Below are 14606 nucleotides of genomic sequence, written 5' to 3'. Positions count from 1 at the left end.
GGCATTTACTACAAAACAGATAAATGTGTCCATATACCATGATATAAATATATACACACATGAATAAATAAACTGATAGTGCAAATAACAGAAGTGGTTGGTAATAGTCAGAGTTTTGTCCGAGCCAGGTTTAATAGCCTGATGGCTGAGGGGAAGTAACTATTCCTGAACCTGGTTGTTGCAGTCTTCAGGCTCCTGTACCTTCTACCTGAAGGTAGCAGGGAGATGAGTGTGTGGCCAGGATGGTGTGGGTCTTTGATGATACTGCCAGCCTTTTTGAGGCAGCGACTGCGATAAATCCCCTCGATGGAAGGAAGGTCAGTGCCGATGATGGACTGGGCAGTGTTTACTACTTTTTGTAGTCTTTTCCTTTCCAGGGCGCTCAAGTTGCCGAACCAAGCCACGATGCAACCGGTCAGCATGCTCTCGACTGTGCACCTGTAGAAGTTAGAGAGAGTCTTCCTTGACAATCCGACTCTCCGTAATCTTCTCAGGAAGTAGAGGCGCTGATGTGCTTTTTTGATGATTGCATTAGTGTTCTCGGACCAGGAAAGATCTTCAGAGATGTGCACGCCCAGGAATTTGAAGCTCTTGACCCTTTCAACCATCGACCCGTTGATATAAATGGGGCTGTGGGTCCCCCTCCTACTCCTTCCAAAGTCCACAATCAGTTCCTTGGTTTTGCTGGTGTTGAGGGCCAGGTTATTGCGCTGGCACCATATGGACAGTTGCTCGATCTCTCTTCTGTACTCTGACTCATCCCCATCAGTGATACGCCCCACAATAGTGGTGTCGTCAGCGAACTTGATGATGGAGTTCGCACTGTGGTTCGCTACGCAGTCATGGGTATAGAGTGAGTACAGCAGGGGGCTGAGCACGCAGCCTTGAGGTGCTCCCGTGCTGATTGTTATTGAGGCTGACACATTTCCACCAATACGAACAGACTGTGGTCTGTGGACGAGGAAGTCAAGGATCCAGTTGCAGAGGGATGCGCAGAGACCCAGTTCTGCGAGTTTGGTAACCAGTTTGGAGGGGATGATTGTGTTAAATGCCGAGCTGTAATCAATGAATAACAGCCTGACATATGAGTTTTTGTTGTCCAAGTGGTCCAGTGCGGAGTGGAGGGCCAGCGAGATCGCATCCACCGTTGATCTGTTGTGGCGGTACGCGAACTGCAGTGGGTCCAGGTTTTTGTCGATGTAGGAGTTGATTTGCTCCATGATCAACCTCTCAAAGCACTTCATCACCACCGGCGTTAGTGCCACTGGTCGATAGTCATTGAGGCATGTCACCTTACTCTTCTTGGGCACCGGTACAATTGATGCCCTTTTAAAGCAGGTGGGAACCTCAGACCTCAGAAGTGAGAGGTTGAAAATGTCCGTAAAAACTCCCGCCAGTTGGTCCGCACAGGTTTTTAGAACACGACCGGGTATACCATCAGGACCAGGTGCTTTTCGGGGGTTCACCCCTCTGAAGGATTTCCTGACATCGGCCTCTGTGACTGAGACTGAAATGCCATCGCATCGAATGGGGGATCGGGAAGGCACATCAGTATTCTCCCTGTCAAAGCGTGCGTAAAACGCATTGAGCTCGTCAGGGAGTGATGTTACACCGGCATTCGAGCTGCCTCCTGGTTTTGCCTTGTAGGAGGTGATTGCATTCAGACCCTGCCACAGCTGCCGAACATCTGTCTCGTCCTCCAGTTTGGAGCAGAAGTCCCGTTTGGCCTTTTTGATGGCCTTACCAAGGTCGTATCTGGTCTTCATGTAGGCCACTGTATCGTTGGAAGTGAATGCCCTGTGTCTGGACTTCAGGAGAGTGCGGATCTCAAAGTTCATCCAAGGTTTCTGATTGGGAAACACTCGGAAGAACATCTCTCCACATCACCGGCTATATCCCTGAAGGAGGGTCTTGACCCAAAACGTCACCCATTCCTTCTCTCCAGAGATGCTGCCTGTCCCACTGAGTTACTCCAGCCTTTTGTGTCTATCTTAGAATGGTTCAGCACAGGGACAGGCCCTTGGGCCCACAATGTCTATGCAGATATATGGTGCCCAAGGCCAATCCTCAGCTCCCTGCATTTAATCCACATCCCTCCATTCCCCGCAAGTCTCTTCAACGCCACAGTCGTATATGCCTCTACCCCACCCCCAGCTGCACGTTCCAGTCATTCATCATCCTCTGTGTAAAAAACTTGCCCTGCACATTTCCAAATCCAAAATACTGTAAAATCATACTATACAGTAGCACAATCATACATCAGTTAAAAAGTGCAATGATTGAATAGATTTCTTCCGAGGCAGTACACAAAGAATGCCACGTTCCAGGCGACATCTTGTCTGTGGAAGAAAACTCGTGATGTCAGTGAAGAGGAATCTGCTGAGATGACAGGGCTGGGTCATGCCTGCCGCATAGGTCAAAAAATGGGTGGATCATCCAGTTTTATTCTTGCTCCTTGGGAACAGGAAACTTCCCCTGCACATTCCTAAGGGCAACTAAGAGTCACGCCTATTGCTGTGCAGCTGCAGACAGAGACAGAATGGATCAAACAGCAAATGTAGATGTTCTTCCTTGCAGAATAAAAACACTGAAAAAAAAGAAAATGTACCATTTTAAATAACTGTTATAGTCGCTATTTTTTATTCCAGATCATTTATTCTGGGCGTCAGTGTCTGCTGCCTCACAGCACCAGTGATCCTCAGGTGCTGTCTGTATGGAGTTTGCATGTTCTTCCTTTGTCCAAGTGGGTTTTCTCCTGGTGCTCTAGTTTTCTCCCACATCCCAAAGACTTGCAGATTTGTACGTTAATTGGCTTCTGTTAATTGCTCCTAGTGTATAGGATGCAAAAGTGGGATAACATAGAACTAGTGAATGGATGATCGATGCGCGATGCAGACTCGGTGGGCTGATGGGCCTGTTTCCACCCTGTATCTCTAAACTAAACATAATCACTCCTCTCTAGCTTGAGCTGGGCGTGCACCAATCTACTTGTCTTTTCCCACGTCTTATCACTCAAATGATGAGACTCAACATTTCCTAATTCTTTTCTTTTTGCTACAGTGATTATGAAAAATAAATTGTTGAATCAAAGACCAAGTCCTTAAGTTTATTTCCATTTAAGTCAATTGAGAATAAAAGCAGAGATCACATCTCTCAGAGCGGCCAATTTACAACATACGCGAGGGATTAAATACTCCAGGCAAGAGTTAACCTCAATGTAGAATCTAAGTGGACATTCAGGAGATAAATACAGAAAATTCTGGAAACATTCGGCATCCATAGTCGTTCAAAGTTTTCAATGTGAAACGTTAACCCACTTTCTGCTGACGTTTCCTGACAAGCTGAGCGTTTCCAATGTTTTGTGTATTTACTACAGACCTGCTGTTTTCGTTTTAATTTTCATTGACTTGTAGTAATCTCCTTAATGGCGTAAATTCCAATTAAAATCGCGTAGCTGGAAAAACTAAATGCTACTTATATATAGAATGATGCAGTACAGAAAGCGATCAGTTAGCCCATCTAGCTCCTAGAAAGAACTATCCAATTAATCTCACTCCTTTCATTTTTTCCCCTCCCAAGTACCTTTTCACATCTTTCAAAAGTTATTACTTAATCTGCTTCCACCGTCCTTCCAAATAGTGCTTGCCTCATCAAAAAAATTTCCTCCTGTAGCTACTGGTTTCGTGGCCAAATATATTAAGACGCACCCACTGGTTACTCTATAAAACAGTTCATAATTTTGAACATCTTTTACACGTTTGATCTCATTGTTCTCTATTCCAAGTGGAACAATCCCTGTTTCCCCAATGTCTCCACATAGCCAAAGTAATTTATTACTGCTATCTCCTATACAATCTCCGATGCACGTTCTTTGCGGAAGTGTAGTGCCCACAATTGGCCTTAATATTCCAGCTGAGGCCTTACAATGTTTCGCAAATGTTCAACGCAACTTCATTACTTTTTTTTTAATACTTCTATTTATAACCCACGGACCTGACAAGCATTGCGAATCACCTACTAAACTCGTTCTGCCACCTTTAATGGTTTGTGCACAAATACACCCAGGTTTTGCCCATTTTAATCAAACTGCACTAGTGTTTATATTGCTTTACATTCTTTATTTTTTTTAAGCCAAACAGCAAAATAATGCAATTATCTGCATTAAAATTCATCTGCCTTGTGTCTGGCCACTCCGTAACCACCTCATTAAAACCATTGCCTTCTACATTTCTCAATATAGTAAAACTCTGGTGATCTGTCACCCTTGGGACTTTGAACATAATGTGCTGAAGTAACTCAGCGGGTCAGGCAGCATCTCATGTGAAAAGGGATAGGTGACGTCTCGGGTCGGGACCATTCTTCTGGAGAAGTCTTCCAGTCTGAAGGGTCCTGACCCAAATCGTCAGCCATTCCTTTTCTCTAGAGATGCTGCCTGATCCGCTGAGTTACTCCAGCACTTTGTGTCTATCTTCAGTTTAACCAGCATCTGTGGTTCCTTTCTACACACCCTTGGGACATTGGATTAGCAGATTTTCTGAACTATTGAATAATACTCATTAATATCCAAGCAAATATTTTTGACATGCCACACAGTAGTACAATACATTTGCCAGTGAAACTTTCGAGTTTAAACTGAATGGGAAATATACAAGCACTCCAGTCCCCTGCTCCAGCCACAGGCCTATCCACGCTCCTGACCCAATGCCCTGAATCCAAACCCTTCCAGCTGAACACCAATCCCACAGTTCAAATTCCAATGTGCCCACACAACCAGCTTGTGGTCTGGACTCCAGCTCAGATTACAGATGAACGAATGAGCTAGATGCCAGAACTATCGGGATTTCCAAATAATCAGATGCTGTAATAGAATCAGAGTTTCATTACATTATGAAGATCCATCCCAGGAAACACAAATATGCATTCCTGTCAGCTCAAAACAAACAAATGTCCGTCTGCTGAGCCTTAAACTCAGTTTCCCTTAGTTAAGGTCTCAACCCAAAACGTCACTTTTTCCTTTTCTCTGGAGATGCTGCCTGACCCGCTGAGTTACTGCAGCATTTTGTGGCTATCTTCGGTGTAAACCAGCATCTGCAGTTCCTTCCTATACAAATATTAGTCGCAAAGATTTCTATCCCACTATCAATTTAGTATCCACTCTGCCATTGCCCTTTGAATGCACTATCAAGTCTATGCAGTCATAGTCATGTAGCACAGAAACAGGCTCTTGCACCCAAATCCTTCATGGCGACCAAGATGTCTATCCAATTCCATTTGGCCCATATCCCTTTACACCTTTACTATCCATCTTCCTGTCCGTGTACCCGTCTCTACAGCCTCCTCTTGCAGCTCATTCCTATGTGAAAAAGTTGCCCCCTCGGATCTCTTAAATCTTTCCCCTCTCACCTTAAACCTGTGTCCTCTATTTTTAGACTCCACTAGCCTGATAGATGTTTGCACTCATCCAACTTAAGTAGGCCCCTCATGGTTTTATATAGTTCTAAGATCATACCTCTTGTGTTACTTTACTGAATGTCTTTAGAGTTCATATACCTTACAACAACACGATTTTCATCAATTTTCTTCATTGCTTTGAAGAACTCAATCAAGCCAGATGAACAAGATTAGCCTTCTATAAATCAATACAAATTTTAATTTATCACCATATATTTTTGAATATAATAATTACATTTGTCCCTGGAGGTTTCTCCATCAAATGTTCAGCGGCTTGACCTATATTCCCAGTTTAATGCTTTGCCAATTTATCGAACTAGAGTTTTATTTCAACCATTCCTCCTGCATTAATCACACAATACCAATAATTACAACTCCATCACCCCCACCCAAAACAACTGTCACTGGAGTTAGCTGCACAAAGCAGAGATGTGGGCAGCAGGGTGGCAGAGTTGTTGCCTTCCAGTGTCAGAGACCCGGGCTCGATCCTGACTTCAGGGGTTGTCTGTACGTTCTCCTCATGACCACGTGGGTTTTCTCCGGGAGCTCCAGTTTCCTCCCACACTCCAAAGAAGTACAGGTTTGTAAGTTAATGGACTTGGTATCATTGTAAATTGTCCTAGTATGTAGGATAGTGTTAGTGTACAGGGATCGCTGATCGCCGCACACTCGATGGGCCGAAGGGCCTGTTTCTGCGTGTACCTCTAAACTAAACCATGTGGACGAACTGAAGGTTTTAGAAGGAGGAAGGGCGGAGGTATAGTCTTGTTTTCATATCACCAAAGCACAGGTGATGGTTTCAGCAGAAACTGCTTTATAGAAGGGAAAACTAAACCTTTTCTATGGTACAATTGCACTTTGTTGTAATGGCATGGTTAAGATTTCTAAGATACAATTATACATTGTTGTAATGGCAAGGTTGAGATTGGAATCTTCAGCTCATGTTCAAATCTAACTCAGAGGCTTAAAACAATCAGGTTCAACTAGACATAGTGGCTAGGGAATGAAGTTGATCCAGATCCTACGACAATGCTTTTGATCAGCCCATGGATCAACTAGGTAAAAGTCCACCTAGGCATCTGTGACCTTCAGGTTGACAACTATTTAAATTCCCCTTCCCATACTGACCTTTCTGTCCTCGGCCTCCATTGCCCGAGTGAGGCCACGTGCAAATTGAAGGAACAGCACCTCATATTTCACTTGGTCAGCTTACAACCCAGTGGTATGAACATTGAATTCTCCAATTTTAAATAACTTCATTTTACACTTCCCTCCCCACTCCCTCCTTGCACCCTTTTATTACTCCACCCGAGTGGTTTTACCAGTTCCACAGTTCTCCACATTGGTTTTCTTCTCACACCTTCCCTAGCCAACCCTAGGCTTACCAGGCCTGACGTCAATTGTGGCTGGTCCTGGTCTTTTCTCACCTCCAGCTCTTCACATCCCCCCACCCCTCCACCCCCTACCTTCAGTCTGAAGAAGGGCCTCGTCGCGAAACATCCCCTGTCTTTTCTCTCCAGAGATGCTGCCTGACCCGCTGCGTTACTCCAGCACTTGTTTATCTTATGTGGAGCAATTGCCTCTCAGGTTCCTATTAAATCTTTCCACTCTCACTTTAAACCTGTGTCCAATGGTTCTTGATTCCTTTACTCTGGGTCAGTCATCTTGGCTCTCCATGATGAAAACAGAGTTGTTTTAACAGTGGAGAGATAACTTGAATGCCATCTGGTATATTGTTAAATAAGACACATTTAAGCCTGTTCACCTCATATTTTGGACAGCACAGGTGGAGGCTATGTTGGGGGAGCAGTCAGCATGGGATGACAATGAAAGTTTGCAAGTGACCAAAGGTAGAGATCGGTTGATCAGGTCAATGAAGGATCAAAGACTGGGAAGTCAGCAGCTTCAGAGCACAATTCAACATAACTTCGGGAAAGATTATTTTGTACCCAACGGAGCGGGGCATAAGAGGAAACGAGTTGGAAGCGGTGGTGAAGGGTTGCAAGGACGCGGTTAGGACATGATGATGTTCTGTCTCATCGAGCATCGGAATGAAGAGGCCACACGTCGGAAAAGGTTGAGGGAATGCTCCTTGGCATAGCCCAGAATACAGAGGGGAAATTAAAAAAACTGAGGGGAAAGAGAGGAGGCTGAAAGTATGAGAGGTGCAGAAGCATCGGAGGAACCTCAATGATCTGCGTTAGATGACTGTATTCAAAATGGAATACCATTATGTCGCCAAAAGTGCTGGAGAAACTCAGCGGGTGCTGCAGCATCTATGGAGCGAAGGAAACAGGCAACGTTTTTCAACGTTTTCTCACCTGTTTCTTGCAGTCAGAAACAGGTGAGTTGATCATGGGGAACAAGGATATGGCGGACCAATTGAATAACTACTTTGGTTCCGTCTTCACTAAGGAAGACATAAATATTCTGCCGGAAATAGCAGGGGACCGCGGGTCAAAGGAGTTGGAGGAATTGAGTGAAATCCAGGTTAGTCGGGAAGTGGTGTTGGGTAAATTGAATGGATTAAAGGCCGATAAATCGCCAGGGCCAGATAGGCTGCATCCCAGAGTACTTAAGGAAGTAGCTCCAGAAATAGTGGATGCATTAGTAATAATCTTTCAAAACTCTTTAGATTCTGGAGTAGTTCCTGAGGATTGGCGGGTAGCAAACGTAACCCCACTTTTTAAGAAGGGAGGGAGAGAGAAAACGGGGAATTACAGACCAGTTAGTCTAACATTGGTAGTGGGGAAACTGCTAGAGTCAGTTATTAAAGATGGGATAGCAGCACATTTGGAAAGTGGTGAAATCATTGGACAAAGTCAGCATGGATTTATGAAAGGTAAATCATGTCTGACGAATCTTATAGAATTTTTCGAGGATGTAACTAGTAGCGTGGATAGGGGAGAACCAGTGGATGTGGTGTATCTAGACTTCCAGAAGGCTTTCGACAAGGTCCCACATAAGAGATTAGTATACAAACTTAAAGCACACGGCATTGGGGGTTCAGTATTGATGTGGATAGAGAACTGGCTGGCAAACAGGAAGCAAAGAGTAGGAGTAAACGGGTCCTTTTCACAATGGCAGGCAGTGACTAGTGGGGTACCGCAAGGCTCAGTGCTGGGACCCCAGCTATTTACAATATATATTAATGATCTGGATGAGGGAATTGAAGGCAATATCTCCAAGTTTGCGGATGACACTAAGCTGGGGGGCAGTGTTAGCTGTGAGGAGGATGCTAGGAGACTGCAAGGTGACTTGTATAGGCTGGGTGAATGGGCAAATGTTTGGCAGATGCAGTATAATGTGCATAAATGTGAGGTTATCCATTTTGGTGGCAAAAACAGGAAAGCAGACTATTATCTAAATGGTGGCCGATTAGGAAAAGGGGAGATGCAGCGAGACCTGGGTGTCATGGTACACCAGTCATTAAAAGTAGGCATGCAGGTGCAGCAGGCAGTGAAGAAAGCGAATGGTATGTTAGCTTTCATAGCAAAAGGATTTGAGTATAGGAGCAGGGAGGTTCTACTGCAGTTGTACAGGGTCTTGGTGAGACCACACCTGGAGTATTGCGTACAGTTTTGGTCTCCAAATCTGAGGAAGGACATTATTGCCAGAGGGAGTGCAGAGAAGATTCACCAGACTGATTCCTGGGATGTCAGGACTGTCTTATGAAGAAAGACTGGATAGACTTGGTTTATACTCGCTAGAATTTAGGAGATTGAGAGGGGATCTTATAGAAACTTACAATATTCTTAAGGGGTTGGACAGGCTAGATGCAGGAAGATTGTTCCCGATGTTGGGGAAGTCCAGGACAAGGGGTCACAGCTTAAGGATAAGGGGGAAATCCTTTAAAACCGAGATGAGAAGAACCTTTTTCACACAGAGAGTGGTGAATCTCTGGAACTCTCTGCCACAGAGGGTAGTCGAGGCCAGTTCATTGGCTATATTTAAGAGGGAGTTAGATGTGGCCCTTGTGGCTAAGGGGATCAGATGGTATGGAGAGAAGGCAGGTACGGGATACTGAGTTGGATGATCAGCCATGATCATATTGAATGGCGGTGCAGGCTCGAAGGGCCGAATGGCCTACTCCTGCACCTAATTTCTATGTTTCTATGTTTCGGGCCGAAACGTTGCCTATTTCCTTCGCTCCATAGATGCTGCCGCACCCGCTGAGTTTCTCCAGCACTTTTGTCTACCTTCGATTTTCCAGCATCTGCAGTTCCTTCTTAAACATTATGTCGCAATGTTTTCTTGGACATTACATAAGAGGATTTTGAAAATTAATCGCTGAACTTTGTAATGGGTCACAAGCAGAATCTTCACAAACGGCAAACAGTACAGTTAAATAATGTATAATGGTTTCAATGTTCCCACCATAATCCATGAAAGAATCCACACGTCAGAAGCAGATAAAGTAACCGTAATTTAAACGAGTTGGCGCACATCAAACTTGGAAGCAAAGCCAAAACAGCTCATAAACATTGCCTAGTGTTCGAGCAAATTATAGCCTTGTAGTTCATTCTACCAATATCCAATATGGTGAAGGTAAATACACAAACTGATTAAAGAAAATCAAAACCTCTCGTTAACAAATCTGAGGATTATTCCTATTTTCTTGAGGTTTTCTAAGTATCTGAAATTATAGGAGAGAATTAACTTCCAGTAATATTTTCAACACTAAACATTTTTGCTGCACAAAGTTTCTTTCTAATTTACCAATTAGATATAGGGGAGAAATGTCTGTTCCATCGTTTGTTGGGTTTGGAACTGGGGAAAAAAGCTGAAGGAGCCGAGAGATATTGAATAGCATAATACTGTGAAAACTAATTAAAATCGCATCCAATGATCTTGACAAATCTATAGAAGAAGTAGTTGAGGCAGGTACAATAACAACATTTAAAAGACTTTTGGACAGATAGATGGATGGGAAAGGTTTAGAGGGATATGGGTCAAATGCAGGCAAATGGGATTGGTTTAAATGGGCACTTTGGTCGGAATGGATCAGTTGGGTTGTTGAGCCCATTGCCATGCTGTGTAACGTATGCACTTCTCACACTATGCCAATTTGCACCAAAACAAAATCAAAACCTCTGCAAATCTTACCTTTACCAGCAATAAGAGCACCAGAACAAATACAAACTATAGGAATTTGAAAAAGCAGGAAGAACTTTGTGAAGAAATATGGATAGGATAGGTTTAGAGGGCTATGGGTCGAACATGGGCAGATGGGATATATTGGTTGACGTGGGCAAGTTGGGCTGAAGGGCCTGTTTCCACGCTGTATGACTCTATGTCTCCATGACTCTAACTGAAGTGTTCACTGAAGCCAACAAAAAGAGGTGTATTGCACTCAACATCGCCAACGTCCTCTACGTATCTGCTCCCTCTGTACAGCACGACCATCTAACAGTGAGGATCTCCAAATGATGGGTTGTGGTGACCGACAGGCCAGCCATACTGTAGACCCTTAAAATGACTCCTTTATTTTTGGGTGAGATTCTTGTACGCTGCGTTTTTGGGGTGGAATGGAAGATAGTTGGAGAGAAGATGTGCAGTTGAAGTAAATGTACTCTACAAGAAAATGCTATTACATCCACTAAGAGAGATTGGAAGATTTCAAAACATGATAAAGGTGCTTACTACTTCGTAACTGGCAGGTGCCCGATATCGTGAGGCGACCACTCCAACGCCCGTAATTGGATCCATGGACAAATCAGGCAAAGCTTCAGACAGATCCCATATTTCAGGCATCATTGAGCGACTCTGGAGGGGGATAAGAAAAGTAAATTCATGTAATCTTTAATAAGTTTGAACTACCAAATATCACTCACTCAGTATACAAGGTATAAAGCACTAACCACAGAATACCCGCCTAATCCCCGGGTCTCAGTATAAATCTTGAGACAGCTATGCGGAGATCTAACGTATAGAACAATGATCCATGATTCAAAAGATTGAAATTTTCCTGAGTATCATAGTTGGCTAAACATTGAATACAGTTTAGATACAAAAAGATGGTGTAACTCAGCGGGTCAGGCAGCATCTCTGGAGAAACGGAATATGTGATGTTTCGGGTCGAGATCCTTCTTCAGTCTGAAGTAGGGTCCCGATGCTGTCTGACCCACTGAGTTACACCACTATCTTCGGTTTAAACCAGCATCTGCAGTTCCTTCCTACACATTGAATACAATTTCATTGGTTGAGGAGCTTCATGTTACAACTTCATTAATTAAAGCGTTGGGTCACAGCTAAATAAAAGCATTAGAACATCGAACAGTACAGCACAAGAACAGGCACTTCAGTCCACAATATCTGTGCCCAACAAGATGCTAATACCACCTCTCAGGCACTCACCACTGTCTGTGTAAAGAAAGTTGCACCCCACTTCTGCTTTAAACATTACCCCTCTCACTTTAAATCAATGCCCTCTAGTATTTGATTTTTGCAACCTGAAAAAAAGATTCTACTTGTCTACCCTAGCTATGCCTCACATCATTTTATATACCTCTATCAGGTGTCACCCCGCATCCTCCGACCTTCCAGAGAAAACAATACAAGTCTGCCCAACCTCTCCCTGTGGCTCATACTCCCTATTCAGGCATTATTCTGGTAAACCTCCTCTGCATCATTTCCAAGGCCTCCACATCCTTCCCACAAGGTGGTGATATCCATGGGTGATAGGGCATTGGAAAGATGTCACGCGGCCATTTCCCTCAAACACATCTTCCAAGTATACACGGTGGCGCAGCGGTAGAGTTACTGCCTTCCAGCGCCAGAGAACCGAGTTCGATCCCGACTACGGGTGCTCTCCCTACAGAGTTTGTACATTCTCTCTTGAGACCTGCGTGGGTTTTCCCCTGGTGCTCCGGTTTCTTCCCACACCCCCAAAAACGTACAGGTTTGGAGGTGAATAGGCTTTGGTAATAAAAAATGTAAATTCCGCCCAGCGTGTGTGCTTGCGTAATGGGGATCGCTGGTCGGCACGGACTTGGGGGGCCGAAGGTCCTGTTTCCGCGCTGTATCTTTAAACTAAGCCAAGTACATTTTTTAAACTATTGGTGAGAGGGAGTGTTGCATTTGTTTAAAAATATAAAATGATCCAAAATAAATGTACAAAAAGACAATAGAGATAAAGGAAATAGGAAGAGGAGAGGACAATGAAACTTAACTAAAGTTTTCCAACTCATATTGTTGCAGTGTTTGGTTGCAAACTGTCCACAGATGACTCAAACAAGCCCTAACATTCTCCCGAGATTCACCATAAAAACAAATATCACTTAGCAGGAAAAAAACACACATTATAACAAGTCCCATCAGAATATGACATTTAGCCATAACATATTATTGGCTTTTCAGTTTTAATAAAAAGGAATCAATATAGTCACAACATATTTGCCAGGCAATTCAATAAACTGAAACTTAAACCAAAAAAATGGGACACTTGTGTTAGCAGAACAGAGGACCATACCTGCACAGTAATCCAAGTCACCAGTTATACACAGCTGAGGGATCAATGACACAACATCTAAAGTAATTCCTTTCAAGCACATTTTAGTCAACAATATTTTTAAGACGTACTGTTAACTAAAATCATTTTAATCGTTGGTTGGTAAAAAAGCCGCAGGATTGATCTCATATCAACCTGGACATGATAAAGAGGTCAATGCGTTAACTATCAGCAGCAAAGCATCACTCATTGTTGATTTTCTGACTGGGTCATGGCCTGGTGCAGCATTTCCAACACACTGGAAAGCAAGAGGCTGCAGAGAGTGGTACACCCAGCCAGGTCCATCTAGGGCACAGCCCTCCCCCATCATCAAAGCATCTCCATGAGGCGGTGCCTCAAGAAGGCAGCACCTATCATCCGCACGGTGCCATCTTGTCACTGTTCCCATCGAGCAGGACTAAGTCCGGGTGTCAGGGGTTATGGGGAGATAGATCAGCCATGATTGAATGGCGGAGTAGACTTGATGGGCCGAATGGTTTAATTCTGCTCCTATCACTTATGACGTACAGATGCCTGTACACCACCAAGACAAGGAACAGCTATCAGGTTCCTACATCTATCAGGTTCTTGAATCACCCCACACAACTCCAATCCTACCCTGACTTTAGCATCGACTTCCTGCACATTATGAGCAAATTAGAGGCGAATTAACCCTAAAACCCACACGTGTTTAGGATGTGGGAGGAAACTGGAGGACCTGGAGGAAACCCTGGGAGAACGTGCAAACTCCACACCTCTTGCACTACCGATCCACCGCTTGCACTACCGTGGGCCTTTCATGCTAATTGTGTTTACACTAATGTCTTGTTATTTTGCACTAATGTCTTATTTTGTTTTTAGCTTAGAGATAAAGCACAGAATCAGGCTCTTCGGCCAACTGAGGCCCTGCCGACAGTAGCACCCAGAGGAAACCTACGCGGTCACGGGGACAATGTACAAACTCCGTACAGACAAGCACGCATAATTAGGATTCAACCCGGGTCTCTGACGCTGTCAGGCAGCAGCTCTACCATTATACCACCGTGTCACCATTCCTTTTACAATCTTGCAGAATTTTACATGTAAGTTATGTATAATTTATGTTTTTTGCGTGTTGTCTGAGTCTATGTGCCTGTGATTCTGCAGCAAGCAAGATTTTCATTGTACATATGGCAACAAGTTTGGCTCCATTTTGTCCTAAGGAGCAAGCTTCTGGCATTAGTCACAACTGGAAGATTAGTATAGGCCATGTTAAAAACTTCTGCATTTCACAAAGTAATTATTATACATCGTATGATCAAAAGATCAAACAACTCAGACGTGACTCTTGGTACACTCTGGATAAATAATTGATTGATTGAAAGATATAGAATGGAACCAGGCCCTTCGGCCCACGGACTCCACACTGATCATCGATCACCCAGTCACACTAGTTCAATGCTATCCCACTTTAGCATCGACTTCCTGCAAATGAGGGGCAAATTAAAGGCGAATTAACCCTAAAACCCACACGTGTTTAGGATGTGGGAGGAAACTGGAGCACCTGGGAGAACGTGCAAACTCCACACAGACAGCACCTGAGGTCAGGATCGAACCTGGGTCTCTGGCGCTGAGACAGCAGCTCCACTAGCTGCACCACTGTGCCATCCCATTTACACATTCCCTA

The 14606-nt window shown here is 44.0% G+C and overlaps 1 protein-coding gene across 5 annotated transcripts in view; it reads right to left on the bottom strand.

Moving 5' to 3' along the window:
* mvb12b (multivesicular body subunit 12B) overlaps window positions 1-14606 on the bottom strand; it is a 205487-nt gene that overhangs the window by 166052 nt on the left and 24829 nt on the right. For all 5 annotated transcript variants that reach the window (XM_033048929.1, XM_033048930.1, XM_033048931.1 and 2 more), the window contains exon 2: window positions 11095-11217. In XM_033048929.1, coding sequence (XP_032904820.1) covers window positions 11095-11208 — 114 coding nt within the window. In that variant the 5' untranslated portion in view covers window positions 11209-11217. The remainder of the gene's footprint in view (window positions 1-11094; window positions 11218-14606) is intronic.

The sequence above is a fragment of the Amblyraja radiata genome, chromosome 32, assembly GCF_010909765.2.
Source record: "Amblyraja radiata isolate CabotCenter1 chromosome 32, sAmbRad1.1.pri, whole genome shotgun sequence".
In the NCBI taxonomy this organism is placed as follows: Eukaryota; Metazoa; Chordata; class Chondrichthyes; order Rajiformes; family Rajidae; genus Amblyraja; species Amblyraja radiata.
This window is presented reverse-complemented; position numbering and strand designations above follow the sequence as displayed.